This window comes from Mya arenaria, chromosome 9 (genome assembly GCF_026914265.1).
Source record: "Mya arenaria isolate MELC-2E11 chromosome 9, ASM2691426v1".
In the NCBI taxonomy this organism is placed as follows: domain Eukaryota; kingdom Metazoa; phylum Mollusca; class Bivalvia; order Myida; family Myidae; genus Mya; species Mya arenaria.
This window is the reverse complement of record NC_069130.1, coordinates 40,184,680-40,204,187: the sequence shown is the minus strand read 5'-3', so window position 1 is coordinate 40,204,187 and position 19,508 is coordinate 40,184,680. Positions and strand designations below refer to the sequence as shown.

General features: G+C 34.7%; 2 protein-coding genes and 1 long non-coding RNA gene across 3 annotated transcripts; all 3 read left to right on the top strand.

Moving 5' to 3' along the window:
* The first annotated feature begins 1,484 nt into the window (after nt 1-1,484).
* On the top strand, nt 1,485-3,180 carry LOC128246655 (uncharacterized). The gene is made up of 3 exons (XM_052964961.1): nt 1,485-1,605; nt 1,770-1,910; nt 2,998-3,180. Exons 1-3 carry the CDS (start codon nt 1,552-1,554, stop codon nt 3,124-3,126), a joined length of 324 nt encoding a protein of 107 aa, XP_052820921.1. The 5' UTR covers nt 1,485-1,551; the 3' UTR covers nt 3,127-3,180.
* A 1,188-nt stretch (nt 3,181-4,368) lies between these two features.
* Nucleotides 4,369-14,851, top strand: LOC128203642 (neurotrypsin-like). The gene is made up of 4 exons (XM_052905148.1): nt 4,369-4,540; nt 10,416-10,604; nt 12,201-12,423; nt 14,172-14,851. Exons 1-4 carry the CDS (start codon nt 4,465-4,467, stop codon nt 14,401-14,403), a joined length of 720 nt encoding a protein of 239 aa, XP_052761108.1. The 5' UTR covers nt 4,369-4,464; the 3' UTR covers nt 14,404-14,851.
* Nucleotides 5,039-6,406, top strand: LOC128203643 (uncharacterized). The gene is made up of 3 exons (XR_008255993.1): nt 5,039-5,091; nt 5,800-5,874; nt 6,310-6,406. It is a non-coding gene; the product is annotated as an uncharacterized LOC128203643 (long non-coding RNA).
* Nucleotides 14,852-19,508: the final 4,657 nt, after the last annotated feature.

The following is a 19,508-nucleotide window of genomic DNA, read 5'->3' as shown; positions in this document are numbered from 1 at the left end:
CATTTGTTTGTCTGGGAGGACCCTCACCCACAGAACAGCAACATTTGTTTGTCTGGGAGGACCCTCACCCACAGAACAGTAACATTTGTTTGTCTGGGAGAACCCTCACCCACAGAACAGTAACATTTGTTTGGCTGGGAGGACCCTCTCCCACAGAACAGTAACATTTGTTTGGCTGGGAGGACCCTCTCCCACAGAACAGCAACATTTGTTTGGCTGGGAGCACCCTCATCCACAGAACAGCAACATTTGTTTGTCTGGGAGCACCCTCACCCACAGAACAGTAACATTTGTTTGTCTGGGAGGACCCTCACCCACAGAACAGCAACATTTGTTTGTCTGGGAGGACCCTCACCCACAGAACAGTAACATTTGTTTGTCTGGGAGGACCCTCACCCACAGAACAGTAACATTTGTTTGTCTGGGAGGACCCTCACCCACAGAACAGCAACATTTGTTTTTCTGGGAGCACCCTCACCCACAGAACAGTAACATTTGTTTGTCTGGGAGGACCCTCACCCACAGAACAGCAACATTTGTTTGTCTGGGAGGACCCTCACCCACAGAACAGTAACATTTGTTTGTCTGGGAGGACCCTCACCCACAGAACAGTAACATTTGTTTGTCTGGGAGCACCCTCACCCACAGAACAGTAACATTTGTTTGTCTGGGAGCACCCTCACCCACAGAACAGCAACATTTGTTTGTCTGGAAGGACCCCCCCCCCCCACACACACACAATATATGTATCATATGTAGGTAAATCTGTATATAAATAAGGTACTATTATACTTTTTTACATTTATAGCACAGCGTTTAAGTTTATAGCTAGTTATTTTCTGCATGTTGAGATATAAATAATGACTGTTGTATTTCATTTAGAGCTTCACCTGTAATATACAGCATTTTTTTCATCCGTGGCCATAGCTGCATATTCAAATACAACAACCTATTTATAATACAAGTATAACGTTTCCTTTACAGCTATAACTACATTTGGCTTTTTCTTATTGTAGCTGTTGTTGATATTTAAATTGGCGTATTAACAACAGTAAGACACACCATATAGCTCCAGTTGTAAATTTAAAGCTTCAGCTGTAAAAAACAACACAGACACAGCTGTATATTATAGCTGCAGCTATAGATAAAATATGACAACAGTGATAAATTACAGAATCAGCTATATATATATATATATATATATATATATATATATATATATATATATATATATATATATATATATACATCGGAGAAATCGCGCACGACGTCAATAGGAAGATCAAGTAAAAAATAACACTGTAAAACTTACTTTCTTAAATCAGACAACTAATGTTAGACTGCGTATATGTTAAATGGTTCTGTAGGCGCCGTCAAAAGGAAGCAACGTTTGCGCCCGCAGGGCACATACATGCAACACTTACACGTATACTATTTAAACTTAACATTGCATTAGTTGACTACTTTACTCGTTGGCAGGCGGTTGGCGGAGAAGCATGTCGAGTATTGTTCTGACACTGTTGGCTGTTTCGCTTGTTCAAGTCCTTGCTCATGGCAGGCATGATGCTCCCGGACTTAACCGTGGCCGAAGCTTCAGCTTTTATAGTACGTTCTTTTCTGTTATTGTTTGTGGAATATTGCCTTCATTCGTTTGATACGTTCACCATATATAATATAAATATTGAGGATAAAACTAGACATGATGACGTTAATGTTTACGATGGAAAATAAGATGAAAATGATTTTTATGTAGTATTGCTTCGTTGCAGGGCAATGCTGTTTGGACAACAGTTACAAGTGTATGCAACAAGGAACCAGAAAAACAACACCATGTTTTCTGTCCAAGGAAAAGGTTTGTGATGGAATTCCGCAGTGCCCACTATTGGACGATGAGCAAGCGTGCCCTAAAAGTAAGTTGACTAGATCTTTGTGAAGTGGAGTGTTTTGAATTGAAGGGGTAATACCATTTTTATCTGAATAGTGAAGGAGATTTTACAATCAAGATAGGTCGAGCCCGTTTTAATTGCATACCGGACATGTGTCTATGGTCATCTGACGAGAGTTAGATATTGTTTTTTTCAACTCCATGCCCCAGATAAGGCACACGCAACATCGTGCCAATGAAGAAAAATGATTTCACGCAATTTATATGACGACATAGGAAAAACCCAAGCAAGGAACCAACTCATACTATTGCAATGCACTGTCTTAAAAACTATTTGACGTCGACTGTAATTTCAAATTACCACGCGTCATGACGTTTGTAAAAACGACGTATGCGCCTTTTTGTTGAAGTATACAAACATTGTGTACCTGGCATATTCTTGTCAAAACTTTAAAATTAAGGATATACAAGGGAAAGTATTAACATTCGACCCTCGTGTAAAGTGCGTAGCAGGTAACGACGCACGTACAATCTGGTCAGAATTCCAGATCAACACCAAACACACCATGAAGATACTCATATTCGATAGCTGTCTGGAGCACATGACCCAGACAAATGCATATATTATAAGTATCTATCATGTGTTTTGGGTACGAATAGAAAAATCCGACCCGAGGTCACGCGCGTATTTCGCGTGTTTACTGACGTAATAAAGCGCAGCAATTTTAAAATACTATTGACGTCAAATAGTTCCTCTAAAAATCGCGTTTTTACGATTATTTATTTTCAATTCTACTAAAAAGTCTTGCATACTTATATACTTAATTGCGCTTTATTAAAATGGCATAGCATATTCATAAACCATACAATAATAGAAATAAGAAATGGCACGTTGTTGCGCGTTACTCATCTTATATGGGGGTGTAAGACGGGTTTTGCTACACTGGTCAAATGACCGCATACACACGTCCGGTATGCAAGAACACTCCTTCGCTCTCATCCGACAAGGTTTTTCTTTGCCTCGTATATCCCTATGAGATCACCTATTTACCCCATAACTTAAATGATATAGACTTTATAGTCGATTATTGATTTTTTGTCTTTCGAAACAGTGTGCCGAAAAGAAGATGCCGTCGCAAACAATGGAACTGTCCTTGCAAGTACAGGGCCCTTCCTTGAAGGCTCTGCCCTACCGATTCAGTGTAATGCGGGGAACATTCCTGCGATGTACAACGGGATGAACGCGTTAGTATGTCAGGCGGACGGATCCTGGAAAACCATCGGGGGATGCAAACCTGAACGTACGTAGAATGGAAACTGTATTCAATTTTGTTCTTCAATGGTTTTCCAAGTTTTAAGCATAATATTGGCCATTTCCGTTAAACTAATTGAATAACGTTCGCTTTATTCCATTACGGAGTGTACAATAACATATAGAGGATATTTGTTGAATTAAGTGTAAGATCGTATTTTATTTTACGAGTGGTCACAAAACGCCACTCGTGAAAATATTATTTTTCTGTGACCACAAGTGAAATAAAATACGATCTTACACTGAAATCAACAAATTTTCTTTTTATTTCATGCATTTATCGTGTGTGTTTTTTTCATTCCCCGCTGGAGTAATTTTTGTTTGCCGAAAGTCCCTTTCTGTGGCCTCTTTGCGAAGGGAAGTAACTGCTGCATAACCGCTATGTCAAAGTTACCTCCTTTTCGCGCGAACAGTCCGTCCACTAACAAAAAAGTTCACCGATATGTATGAAATTATACTCTTACTCCACGCTTACTCGCACACCCTAGTTATACAGTTATCACTGTCACCATGCAAATCACATGCCCATATTTCATATCGGTAAAGATTGTAAATTATCTTTATTTTTTGTAATTTAACCTCAATGAACCTTGATTATTTGAAATCTATCAAACAAATCCCATAAAGAGGGAAGTAAAGACATATTTTAAAAATGTAATATAGTTAATATAGTTGTGATTAAGCTATACTCGCTTATGGTTGCAGAGATCTATTTTGCCCGTCAAGGGAGATCACTGCGTAGGAGATTGGCCATTGCGCTATGTACAAGAAGCGAATACTACGCATGTGAAATTACTACGCGTCATGGCGGTTGTAAAAACGATAAATACATTTTGGGTGTAGTTTATAAACATTGTGTAACTCACATATTTTTTTCAAAACTTTAAAAATAAGAATGAACAAGGAAAAGTATCAAAATCCAACCCTCGTGCACAGTGCGTAACGACGCACGTGCAATTTAATCAAAATTCCAAATCCACATCAAACATCATGAAGATACTCATATTCGATAGCTATCTTGAGCACATGACCCAGACAAATGCTTACATCACTCCTTCGCGCTCATACGACAAGGTTTCCTTTGCCTCGAATATCCCAAATAAGGCCACCTACTTACACCATAACTTAAAAAAATGTTTTTTATTTCAAAACAGTGTGCCAAAAAGAAAATGCTGTCGCAAGCAATGGATCTGTCCATGCAAGTACAGGACCCTTCCTTGAAAACTCTTCCCTACCGATTCAGTGTAATGCGGGGTACATTCCTGCGATGTACAACGGGATAAATGCGTTAGTATGTCAGGCGGACGGATCCTGGAAAACCATCGGGGGATGTAAACCTGAATGTACGTGAGTCAATATTTTTTTTGGCAACAATTCTTGTCCTTTCAAAAATAAATTGTCCTACTTTGGAATAAAAGTACAAATTAAGTTTTAAGAATTACACACCATTGCCTTGTATATAGTCAAACAAAAGAAATTATCTGCAGTGAAAAGAAACTAGTAAAACCGATAATTGATTGATGAAAAATGCCATAAATTCTTTGTCCCAAAAGTGTATATTTAAAACATTATTCAAAAGAAAGGAATTATAAAATAAGGACAAATGTCATTTGTGTAATTATTTTGTAAAACCACATTAGTTTAAGTGATTAAATATGTACAACCCTTAAATATGACTATATTTTACGTGTTTCTTGATGTGTAAAGCGTGTACCTCATCTGGAGTTCAATGATGTAACATTGTGGAAAAGTCAGCCAATATATTAGTTATTTCCCTTGTATATGGATACGCCATTACCTCTTTTTGAAGAGTAGCCTTATACAGATGACCAAGGCGGAGCCTAAAAGAAGCTGATTTATGAAAATATTAAAATTAAGCCTTCACTGCGCTAAGGTAAATAAATATAATTGAATTTTCTCTATGATGTAACCACTTTAGTCTCATTTATGCAAATGACCAAGTAGTTAATTCATTGCACTTGTATTTTCTTGAACTAAAAGGAAAACATTGCACAGTCTGTTTAGAACCCCACATACATATCATGATGGTGCAAGTGAAGTAAAGGTTGAATATATCCATCCTGTAACATTCTATGATGTAACGCTGTATTTCGTTATATCAGGGAGTAGTTTTGTTATATCAGAGAACAATGGCAAGTGTACAACTATTTAAAAAATAAAATAAAGGTTTATGACATTTATATGTGTAAATATTGACATCATCAAGCATTTTCAACATGCTGAGAAAAACAACGAGCTCAATAATTTAATTAGTTTTAGTAAAAATATCGTAATTTCAATTTTGATGTTACAGCAAGGAATGTAAATTGTTATATGTCAAGGAACTTAATATAGTAAATACAATAAAGCATTTCTAACATACAGCTAATTGCAGTACATATCTATATTATGTTACTGTTAAATGCTTACCTGTATTAGGACGAGATTGATATAACATTGTTAACACGTTGTGGCATAAAGTTGATAAAACTGTTACAGCAAGTAATAAAAGTGGTACAGCAGATAACTAAAACATTTTTATTATCTGAATCATGTGATCATGCTGTATTTGGTATTAATTTGATATATTTGTACATTTCAGTTGCTTAGAAACATACAAGTAACTGCCTGCATATCAGAAATAAATAAATAGAGAAAGAAGAAACAAAAGGACCAGGTAATTAAGTTTTGAAGTCTTAGATGTACTTCAGTTTTCCACACTTGCAAAAAGGTCCCACCTGTCTTCATAAAAGTTGAGATGGCATTTTAGTGTCTTTTAAAATATCTATTGAAAAATATATGTTTACACAGTTGTTATACATGTGATACACCTTTGACGGTACAAAATACACTTGTGATGGAGTATGTGCTAAATGCAAATAACCAGGTTTTCCAAAGGTTTTATTAGATTGGTTTTCCAAAAGTTTGTATAAGATTTTGGTATATAGTGGTGCGAGAGGCTGGACTGGATGATACACTTAGGATCAAGGTCGCACTTAATGACCTTCGTCAAAAGTGTCATTGGTCAAAATAATGGTGATCAATTACTTAAATGATGGAAAAAGCGTAGAGTAACGACATTATTGTCTAGTAACACTTAATTTTATTTTAGAATGGGGATGTCAAACGCAGAGCGTCAAAGGAAGTTTCGTTCCAGATGGGATGAGGATGAAACAAGAAGAAAGTATTTGCAGGACTCTAAAGAAAAGAAGGACAAAACATTGGGGAAAAGAAAACAGATTACAGATATGACACAAAGAGAAAAAAGGCATCAAAGAAAGATTTGGCGAGTGCAGAAAAGGAAACTGAAAGAAAGAAGAAAGGCTGAACAAGAAAGAATATTAACACCCCCTTCTTCACCTGTGACACCAGAAAAGAGACAGAAAAGACAGATCGATGATAAACAAATGGATCCATATGACAGGAAAAAAGAATTCAAAACATACCTGCAAAAACTGGCAAAGTGTAGAACATTTTGTGAGCTGCAGACTGAATGCAAGCAGATCAATGATACAATTGGTGAACTTACCATTGACCCACATGAGTCAAACATGAATTATTTTACCTGAATGACGATTTCTTGCAAACTGGCTGGACTACTAGTAAAACATCCAAGCAGTATGCTCAGTATTCAGAGATGTTCATTCCAAATGAAAGGGAAATGACAAATGAAAACATAAAATCAATTTACAGAAAAGAGATTCTCAGTATCACAAAAGACAAATCATTTATGAGTATTTGGCAAGTTCATGCACTGTCATCAGTTCTCAAAACCCCTATTCAATCAGTATACCCTGAGCTAGGCAATAGAAATGTGAGGAAAGACATGCACAAACTGATCAAACCTGTTTCAGGAACCAATAAAGAACCCCCAGTTTTTGTAATGTGGACATCAAACAGGGATGATATGACTCCGTTACACTGGGTGCCAAATCACTTTGTGCCATTGTTGAAACTTCCGGAATGGTATAAAATAGATGATGAAAATAATAATGATTTGGGCGTATCTGACAATTACCAAACAAAACAATCACGTATGGAAAGACCAATTGAAGTTGAAAGTTCTGCACATGATATATCAAATGCTACGAAAGTTCATGTGTGTGTGATTTGACTGCAGAGATGGGAACGGCCAATGAAATCAGAAAAGCTGATGGAACGGAGTGCACATTCAAGGAATTCATGGAAAGCAGTGTTGACAGTTTAAATATAGGAATGGGTAAGGTAGACGGGGCAAATAATGGGACAGAAAGTGATAGTAAAGATACCAGTTCAAAGGTAAATGGGTCAAATGGTGGGACAGATAGTGATAGTAAAGATGTTGATGAGAAATTAGATGGGGGAAATAGTGGGACAGGTGGTGATAAAACAGATGATGATGCAAAGGTAGATGGTTCAAATGGTGGGACAGATAGTGATAAAACAGATGATGATCCAAAGATAGATGGGGCAAAAGAAGGGACAGATAGTGATAGTAAAGATGCTGATGTGAAGGTAGACGGTTCAAATGGTGGGACAGAAAGTTATAGTAAAGATGCTGTTGCAAACGATGATCGGGAACAACATGAGACAGAACATGTAAATACCGATTTAAATGACCATGAAGGTGTAAGTATGGGAGAGAAACATCGGAACAAGATCAGTGACATTGACACAAATTTTGACACATGTAAATATAAAGAGAAACATGTTCTTGTGAATTTCAATGGAAAAGCACATGTTGGTATTGTGAAAGAGACAAACTTGTCATCTGTATTAGTAGACTGTATGCGCCGAAATGGTAAAAAAGATAAAAACAGTTTCTGCTGGCCAATAAAAATAAGAGACACAAATTGGTATCGGCTTACAGATGTTATTGCTATTGTTGAATGCTCCAATATTCATGGACAGAGAAACAGGTATCAACTAGATGAAAAATCATGGCAAATGTATTCATCTCATTGTTGAATAAATATCGCAGCATTCAACAGTAGCAATGCCATCTGATAGTACACTGTAACATCTTTTACTTGACAAAACATTTTGTATGATCCATATTGTAATGCAACATTCATGATGTACAGAATTTGTTTGATGTAACAGTTTATTTCTTTCATGTTACAATACATTTATTGAAATAAGAAAAACATATATCCAAGTTTTGTTAACTTATGTTAATAGTATATTTTCTTGTTCACCGGATGTTGCTGAATTGTTTACCCTGTACTTTTGATGTTGACAAAACATTATGTATGATCCCTTTTGTAATGTGAAAGTATCAATCATACATTCATGAATAAAATTTCTTTGATGTAACAGTTTATTTCTTTCATGTAACGATAAATTTGCTGAAATAAGGAAAATATGTACCCAAGTTTTGTTAACTTATGTCAATAGTTTATTTTCTTGTTCTTCGGATGTTACTGAAATGTTCACGCTGTACTTTTGATGTTATGAAGTTAAATAAAAGATTTAAAACTTAAATTGTTTGTTCAAAATTCCATTCAGTAACAATACTAGTCCCTTATGTAACGTCGATTCCTTGACATAACATACCATGTTTTTGGACATTTATTTTGGTTATATTTCAAAAACAGTCAATTTTCCTGCTCAATGAAGAAGATCTATGTAAACACAATGACTGAGAATGGAAATGAAACTAAAGATGTTGTTCGCAGTTCAAAAGAATGAATTTTATATGTTATTTATTGTGAAAATTTAAATGCTAATGAGTACATAAGTAACATATCAAACACTGCGATGGTTTTGCAGATTTGTTTTCATTTATTCAAAAACAAGAACATTTCTGATGATAAGAGGTAATAAAATCCTAGTTTTGCTTTAATAATAGTTTATTAATCTCTATTTAAAAAATTTGTTACATCAAGGAAACTAATAATGGGTGGCTAATTACTTTGCCACATATAGTACTACACAGAGTTAATTAAGGGTCTATTTATGTTTAACTGTATCAGATTTGCCCATATAAACATGTAAATAGACCAAAGAATTGGTTCCAGAGGACTTATTTTTTCTTTAAATTGACAAATGAAAATGTTGCAAAAAAAATATTGACTCACGTAGAATGGAAACTGTATTCAATTTTGTTCTTCAATGGTTTTCCAAGTTTTAAGCATAATATTGGCCATTTCCGTTAAACTAATTGAATAACGTTCGCTTTATTTCATTACGGAGTGTACAATAACATATAGAGGATATTTGTTGAATTAAGTGTAAGATCGTATTTTATTTCACGAGTGGTCACAAAACGCCACTCGTGAAAATATTATTTTTCTGTGACCACAAGTGAAATAAAATACGATCTTACACTGAAATCAACAAATTTTCTTTTTATTTCATGCATTTATCGTGTGTGTTTTTTTCATTCCCCGCTGGAGTAATTTTTGTTTGCCGAAAGTCCCTTTCTGTGGCCTCTTTGCGAAGGGAAGTAACTGCTGCATAACCGCTATGTCAAAGTTACCTCCTTTTCGCGCGAACAGTCCGTCCACTAACAAAAAAGTTCACCGATATGTATGAAATTATACTCTTACTCCACGCTTACTCGCACACCCTAGTTATACAGTTATCACTGTCACCATGCAAATCACATGCCCATATTTCATATCGGTAAAGATTGTAAATTATCTTTATTTTTTGTAATTTAACCTCAATGAACCTTGATTATTTGAAATCTATAAAACAAATCCCATAAAGAGGGAAGTAAAGACATATTTAAAAATGTAATATAGTTAATATAGTTGTGATTAAGCTATACTCGCTTATGGTTGCAGAGATCTATTTTGCCCGTCAAGGGAGATCACTGCGTAGGAGATTGGCCATTACGCTATGTACAAGAAGCGAATACTACTCATGTGAAATTACTACGCGTCATGGCGGTTGTAAAAACGATAAATACATTTTGGGTGTAGTTTATAAACATTGTGTAACTCATATGTTTTTTTCAAAACTTTAAAAATAAGAATGAACAAGGAAAAGTATCAAAATCCAACCCTCGTGCACAGTACGTAACGACGCACGTGCAATTTAATCAAAATTCCAAATATTCATCAAACATCATAAAGATACTCATATTCGATAGCTATCTTGAGCACATGACCCAGAAAAATGCATACATCACTCCTTCGCGCTCATACGACAAGGTTTTCTTTGCCTCAAATATCCCAAATAAGGCCACCTACTTACACCATAACTTAAAAAAATGTTTTTATTTCAAAACAGTGTGCCAAAAAGAAGATGCTATCGCAAGCAATGGATCTGTCCTTGCAAGTACAGGACCCTTCCTTGAAGGCTCTTCCCTACCGATTCAGTGTAATGCGGGGTATATTCCTGCGAATTGCAACGGATTGAACGCGTTAGTTTGTCAGGCGGACGGATCCTGGAAAACCATCGGAGGGTGTAAACCTGAATGTACGTAGAATGGAAACTGTATTTGTTATGCAATGGCTTTCAAAGTTAAAAGAGTTTAAAGTGTAAAGCATAATATTGGTCATTGGCATTAAACTAATTTCGAAACGTTCGCTTTGTTCCGTTACGGTGTGTACAATAGCGTTACACAAGCTCCGCGCAGTGTTACGTCCCTTATTATAAGGGATGGCAACGAGTAGTAAAATTGGTACTCAAGTACAATCTTCCGATCGAGTACGCGGATAACTTGAATAGGTTTTCGGACCAGACATATTCGTGTATACATGTATCGTCCATGTACTTTTTGCGTTGGTCGTAATATTGGCCATTTTAATCTTTAAAAAGACTGTCATTAGGCCACAACAAATTGATCATTTGTTCTACGGATTTTGCCAAAAAAGTAGGAACGAGCGAGCGAAAATCAGAAAATCAAATCCAAAATAAAACAATTAAGGCAAATCAGAAACGAGCGCAAAGCGAAAATTAAAAAATATATATATTATATTTCTTACCAAAATTATCATACAAGTATGCCAAGAAATGCTTTTTAATTGCAAAAAAGATTCCCAGTGATGAAATGAAAAGATTTTGATTGTAGATACACATAAATCTGTCTCAATATTTAACAAAAGGCAAAACAATCCAGTGCTTTTCAATTAACTTTCATTGCGTGAGCAATTTTAACGTGGATGTATTGTAAAGATAGCATTCCTCACAGTAACGTGCAATTATTCGAAGACCAAAAAGAACAAAAACAGTATTCATTCCGTACTACTCTAACTGACTATCACAAAAAAAATATTTTAGACTAGTAAGAGTAATTCATCATGGGCGCAGGTGTTTTTTTTATTTTTATTTTCGTTTTTTCGAATTTTAGGTGCAGCAAATCCGACGAACAAATGATCAATTTGTTGTGGCCTTATGTAGCTAAGCAGAAAAATCAATAAATAGAAAACAAAAGTTGTTTCATGCTTTTAATTTGTCCTTTTCATTTCATTTTATACATACATATGTACTTCAATATAAGTGGAAACTAAAACTCGGATCATATTCGAGACTACACTCAATAATAAACAACATTCAGAATTACAATGAACAAATATTTGTTTTTAGTTGTTTACGAACTATCATTTAAAATGACAGGTTTCAAACTAAAATATAGTTGTTTACCTCATTAATATGAAGTTATCCACCAATCAATTGTGATAATCATTGCAAAAAATACGCCCATTCAGGAATCATAGCTCGTAACGGTCGTTACTAATGCGCTCGTCAACGTCTATTGTTTGGTGAAACCTCTCTAATTGGTAAACAATACAATTGTGTCAAATTATGCATGATTTTTAATAAAATAAAGATTTTTGCAGTTGATTATAGCTATAAGAAAAGAATGAACTTTCAATTTATGTATGAACTATTTTATGAAACATACTGTTACAATGAACCCACTTGGTAGGTATCGGTTAAATATTCACTTTGCCACATGTGCTAGTCTAGTAAATAGAGTTGTAGATCATTTTTCATTTTATATTAAGAAAACAAGAATATTTGTTAAAATTGCTGTATATTCTTTATGCCGTTGTTGTTTTCTCTTAACAGCACCCCTCACCTGCGGAGATGGTCCATGCACAACCACTGTAGAGAGTGGTGGTGTGCTCTGGAGACTTTGTCACGGCGAAGCACCTGGCAAGTGTCATCCAAACAAAGGCCGTTTGGAAGTCAACCATAAGGGAGAATGGCGTGGTGTGTGTGACGACCAATGGTTAAGCACTGTTTATGTTGCAGCAAATAAACATGTCGCATGCAGAACGTTAGGCTTTAGGTAAGCTATACACATAGGCAAATTTAGTACATGTGTTTTTAAAAAATGGTATTAAATGGCAACAAAATGGAGACTCGATTATATCATTAATATTTATGTGTCAATTTTACAGTGCTAAAAACATAAACCGCGCTATGTAGCGCGGCAATTTCAACGCTATTTATCAAATAACGTTACATCACATTTTTTATTTAAGTATTCAATAGTTACATGTCAAAACTAAAAAATGACATTATTTCATGTGAGCGACGTCATTTAGGACAAACATATAAATCTCAACCTCCATTTGTATGCTTGGCTGTATTTTGAAAGAGGTCGGACTATTGAGGCTTGGTGTCGTCGAAGGCGTAGGGCAAAAACTATTAACTACGCCATAACTCAAAAAACGGTTCAAGTTCTCCAAATAAAACTTAGTTCACATGTTGCCAATGGCAAAACGCCAATGAATAGCAAGGGGCATAACTTTGGATTTAACTTTTTTAAGTTATGTCCCTTGTAAGACTGAAAACACACAAACAAGCGAACGTATGCGTTCGCCACACGGCGCTCTTGTTTCAGTAGCATATCTTAAAGGAAGCTATTATAAATACAAAGGACATTACAGTCATACTGGAGAAATTAAGAAACAGCATTAGCCTTTGATTTGTTAGTACATGTACCATTCCACTATCCTGTGGAGTCTGAGTTGAAAATTTAAGACTTAAAGCTGCACTCTCACAGATTGAACATTTTAACAACTTTTTTTTGTCTTGGAATAGAGGACAATTTTGCGTAAATATCTGCAAACCAATGATATAAGATTGCTGACAAAAAAATAGATCATAGATTTTCATATACCCGTTCGAAAATTAATGTTTTATGTCTTAAACCGTTACTGACGGTTTAAGAAAAATACATAATATATCATTTTTTAACTTATATATAAAAATCTGCCGTCTGATTTTTTGTCAGCAGTCTTATATAACTTGTTTTTATGGAGGTTTGCAAAAAATGGCGCGTTCAAAGACAAAAAATAAAAAAAAAGTTGTCAAATCGTTCAATCTGTGAGAGTGCCGCCTTAAGCCTCAGAGTTGCATACTTGATTGTAAAACCCTTCTCACAAGTGTAATAATGATAAATTGCTTTATTATATGCCTATCAAATTCCTTTTCCATATCCAACAATGAAAATACAGCACGCCGTATTGAAAAATCCGTATCATGATACTGCCGTTTTCTGATTCCGTATCATGCGAGTACCGTGTGTAATCTCGGAACTACTTTCGCGTTGCTAAAAATAGCATGACAAAAAAAAACTGGTAAAACCTGTCAACTTTTAAAAACATTAAACTATCTTACTTTACTGACGCTCCAGAAGCGTGTAAATATTCAGGAACATGGTTCTCATGTTCTTCAAAGAACCATGAGGATAGGCATGAAGCAGAGAACACTCCCAGTCTATCTAGATAGCTACTTCAGTGAAATACAGTTATTGTCCATTTCGAAGTTCATAATTGTTGCATTAATGATTATCCATGTTTAATCTGTGTTTCTGAGTCTGAGTCGCACATTCAGACTTGAAAAGTTAGTGAATACGGGCCCAGGTTTTATGGTACATTTAATACAAATTAAACGAATTTATTCAAAGCAGTTCTTACGATCCCATGACTATAATAACAAAACAGAAACAGTGTGTGCATATGGCTCCACATGGCAAAACTCTCTGTACATATGGTAAAACCTAATAACACTTATCTTACAATTTTACAGCCATGGTGTCACAGCACGGGAATTTGCAACAGACGACATGACCATTGTTGACATTGGCTTCTGGCTCGATGAAGTAAAATGTGCCGGTAACGAGTCCAGCCTCGTCGAGTGCGACTATCCGGGCTTGGGAGATGAAGATTGCTCAACAAAAAATATGGAAACAAACCCAGAGTACATCGGAATCTCATGCACCAATTACTGCATCGACGCTTCACTGTTCCCTGTATTCTGAGACCTGTGGCAAATAGGTCACATTTTTAAAACAAACCGTGCTTCATATAAAGCCAATCATATCTATTATTGAAACGTTCTCTTTTCAATTGAACACATTGTTTGTTTTGTAATACTCTCAATGGTATAACATGTGTTTGCGTCAAAATGTCAGCGAATATACCCAATTAACATTGTGTTGTGGTTTCATGATGCTATATTTTTTAAATAAGAAAAATATTCAATAAATAATGCAACTTGGTGAATTCAATTTCTTGGTTTTAAAAATGCAAATATTTTATTTTAGAAACGCTGCAATCACAACAAAGCCACAATACATTTTTATTGGGAAGTTCTTTGACACAAAACTGATTTGTAAATTTCCCTCAAATTCTAATTACACATTTACATGTTAAAACATATGTATGTGTTATGCTTGCTAAATATTGAACCTCAAAACAAAATAAACAAAGGAAAATGATATTTTATGTGTTTTGTCCTTCAAACTACTTATGAAAGGTCATTGGGTAACTTTGTTCAAAATTGAATTGACCGACTTCTGAAACACCAATTTTAAAGAAATTTGTCAAAGTAGTTGGCACAGTCTCAATATCTCGTGTATTACAAGTATTTTCATATATGGCACAGTCTCAATATCTCGTGTACTACCAGTATTTTGATATATGGCACCGTCTTAATATGTCGTGTATTAAAAGTATTTTCATATATGGCATAGTCTCAATATCTCGTGTGAGTTAAGATTAAAGAAAAGAGAAATAATTTAACATTTTAATTGGTGTATTCAGATACCTTTCTGATTTGGTAGGGAGACTCCCTACGGTTATGTATTGTTAGTACAACAAATAAAAATATAACTATATCTCCGAAGAAAAGTAAAAGACACAAACAAACCCATAATTAACTCTTTATGCTAATTTCAGTGTATGAACGAATTTCAGTTAGTTTGAGACTGCAACACACGTGAATTCCTTTCTATGACAATGAACTACGATGTGACACTCCAATTAAAACAAATCGGATGTTATTGGACTGTTTACGATCTCAGAATCCGTTACTGCAAGTAGATCGCGTAGTAATTTCAAGTTAGCAGTTCGGCTTATGGAACCTACTCTTTTAAAAAAAAAAATCAATTAATTATGCAACTACACACTTCACTTGGAATCATTTTGAACTAGGCAGTAAAATTACAGGTTAAACACTGCAATCATTAAATTATATTAGTTTTATCACTTTTACGACCTACTTGTACTAGTGCACTGGCAATTATCCGCGGTCGATTTGGATCATTCGGAACTCCTCGGCCATGTTTATCGAAAACAACCTCGTATGTATGCCGTTACATCAGTTGTAGTTTTTTAATTATATCATTAATTAAATGTAGTGTTTTACAGTTATATTTATTGATCTAAGCTAAAACTGATTGCCAGTGAAGTGTAAACTACATTAAGTTATGTTTTTTGAGCGTGTAAACCGTCCAAATACATTCGAGGTTGTTTTCGATAAAAATGGCCGAGGAGTTCCGTATGCTATTTGGATAAAATCGTGTCATCATATTGAGTCATCCGCGAAGCCATTTTTCTTTGTTTACAAAAACAGCAAACAATTTTTTTGTCAAATGTGGAAGATACGTATTTCCATTGAATTATATTTACGATGTCGACAAAACTAATTGTTGCCGTCTTTTCGAAAAAGTAAATATCAGATGCGTCTTTGGGATCAATCAAACAAGGATTGCCTACTTCTATGACATGCCTGACTATGACTCATAAAGGTTACGGAAAAAAGGTGATATCATAGGTTTTGGGAATAATTGTGCAAACGGGGCCTAAAAAATCCCCCCCCACCCGGAAGACGATTTATATTTAAGAGGTGATAAACCTCTGGATTAAATGTCAAGTGGCTAATCACTAGACCACAGATTCGCCACTAAGTCTAGCATATACCTTAAGAAGGGCATTGCGGATTATTTTGAAGTGGCATTTGTTAGATCGGTATCATTGAATAACCATGAATTGCCCGCTTCCATCGCACGCTATGTTCTGAGACCCATAAAGGTTATAATAGTATTGGTGCTCTGAGATTTTTTCCCAATGCAATCGTTTATTATATGCAGACTGATAGAGTTTCTGATCATTATAATTGTAGCAAAGTTACATGTATATTATCGGTTTGTAATGCAGAAACAATCACAATGGTTGTATTCACATGCAATCAAGATATGGTAGGGATACATGTTCAAAATAATATACCATTGAACATAACGTAATGGGTAAAAAGTATGCACTAATATCTTAGTATTTTAGCCTAAATGGTATGGTGCAAGATATACACGGTAATTATTTTTTTACTGTACAGTTAATAAATTTATATGTCGCGAAAATTTATCGAGCTGTAACCCTGTTAAAATTACACAAACTATCAAATATTCCCCTCTCCACTTCTTCCTCTACTTTTATACACATAATCTCTTTTAGTCGATACAAAATCATGCACTTTCATCGTGATATAAACTACGATGCTCTCCCTTGTGAGGCTTATCATGGACTCATGAGCGGATCTGTTGACCTCTCCTCGCCACAAAAATACTAATCGCCTTCCAGGGCGGACGTCAATATAGTCAGCAGAACCTATGAAAATACCTATATTATCATGACCTTTGTGGGTCGCATAACATGTCTAGCAATGAAGGTAGGCAATTCATGTTGATGTTTTTACAAATATAAGAAGGAATGTTAAAATAAACCACAATGTCCTCCAAGGCAAGACATATGCTAGACTCAATGGCGAATTTCGGGCTAATGGCTAGAAACTTGACTATCAATTAAGCGATCCAAACCACTAAAATAGTTTTCGCCTTCCGGAAGGGCCGTTTCATAACATTTCCCAAAACTTATATTCTCATAATTTAAATGTTTTATTGATCTAGGAGGGACATTTGATATTGACTTTTTAAAAAAGCACAAAACAATTATTTTTGTCCACATTTGGAAAAAATATTAAATAAATTATATTATTATATATTTGTATTAATTATTTTATAAAATTATAGTTTTTATTTACATGCTTATTTTGCAAAATAATTTCGAGCAGAAAAGTTGCTTTTAGAAAATGTGGACTTAAAGTCCTAATTAATTATGCGGGTAAATTCTTCTATAGCCTACAGGCATATAAGTTACACCGCTTGATGCTAATTTGCGGAAAAGATATATATTTATTAAACTTATCGTCAAAATACTTGGGCAATTGACATTTTGAACATCTACATAGACATTAAAAATGATATGAATGAAATGATAAGTTGAACACATATAACTATAGTGAATTCACCGATAAAAATGTGATTGACATTTCAACTTAAGTTTTATATTCCTGAATATTCACATGTTGATATTTTACCTACAAAATTACTGTTATAATAAATGTTGAAAGCATGTGCGAGACAAATAGATGGCGGCGTTATAAGGGCCCCTTACTCAAAGAACAGAAACATTTGTTTGTTTGGTAGGACGCCCACCACCACCTAGATATGCTTGGCCATTTATCGTATGAAAGGGTCATTTTGGGTGTATTTATTTTAGTTGACATCAATATTCTATAAATACCTGAAGTTTTAACGGAGTGGGGGGATTGCCTTAAAAGGTACACTTTAACATACACCTGTACAATTATAAGGTATTATTATGATATTTAATTATATATTTATAGCACTACGTTCAATTTAATACCTAAAGCTATACAACATCTTAAGAAAGTATTCACGACTGTTGTATTTCATTTAAAGCTTCACTTGTACTATACAACAAATATTATGGCTACATCTGCATATTCAAATACAACAACCTATTTATAATACAAATATAACGTTTCATTTACAGCTGTAACTACATTTGGCTCCTTCTTATTGCAGCTGTTGTTGATAGCTACTTTTCAAGTAGCTGTATATTAGGCGCTAGCATGATAAAGCTGTATCTAATTTGCGCCAGAAAAGTAAATATACAGCTGTACTTTTTTCGACATAAGAAAAGATACAGCTGTATTTTTGTTGTCATAGACACTGCATTTTTGGCGACACAAGTATAGATACAGCTGTTTTTTGGGCGCCAGAAAGGTAAAGCTTAATCTGTAGTTGGTTTTGTTTTAGCCGTAGCCATACTATGGTGTACAACAAAAGCTTTAATTAAAGCTAAAACTGAAGAATACAGCTGTAGCTATATTTGATAGGTCAAGGTTTTCGTACTGAGACGTTTGAGCCACATGGTACTCCATTTTATTCCAGACTGTTAGCTCGTCAATCAGTGAAAGGGGAAGCAACACTTAAATCAAAAATAATTCGACACCGTCAGGAGTTGTATATCTAGGTTCGTTATCAGTTATCATGTTAAAATGAATTAAAATATGAGATATGTTTCCTTGTAACGTTATTCTTACTTCTTATGAATACCAAAAAAAAAAACAGCCAATTTTGTCTGATCTTCGTTAATCACTATGATTCCGCATTTTACAATAATCATACATGACATTCAGATTGGATTTCAGCCAGCAAACGAGTGTCATCAGTATATCAGAAAAGGAAAATCCTTAATTATACATACGTCCCCATCACTTAAACATTTGAAAGAGGCTATTGACATTGAGGCTAGATTTGATTACAAAAAGTCTGACATCATCCAAAAAGTAAATAATACTGGAGAATTCTCCCTGGCAGACTCCTGCTTGACAACAAAACAAATTGGAAAAAGTGTTAACACATGATTTTGCTTTACTATACATATTATGTATAAAACAAATAACTTTTCCATCAATAGTATACATTATAATTAAATAGAATATAAAATAATATAAATTAATAAAATATATTACGATGAACTGAATCGAATGGGTTTTTTTATAATCTACAAAAGCACAATATTTGGTTTTCTCAGCACTAAAGTAGAAATCAACAAGCATTTTAAGAGAAAATATACGATAAATTGTGCTATAAGTCTTTCGAAATCCCGTTTGTTCTTCACAAGGCAAGTTGTGTTTTTATTTTAATAACTGTTTAGCCTGTCATTTAAAGCATTGGTAAACAATTTACAAAAAGCAGCTAAGTCTAGTAATGCCTCT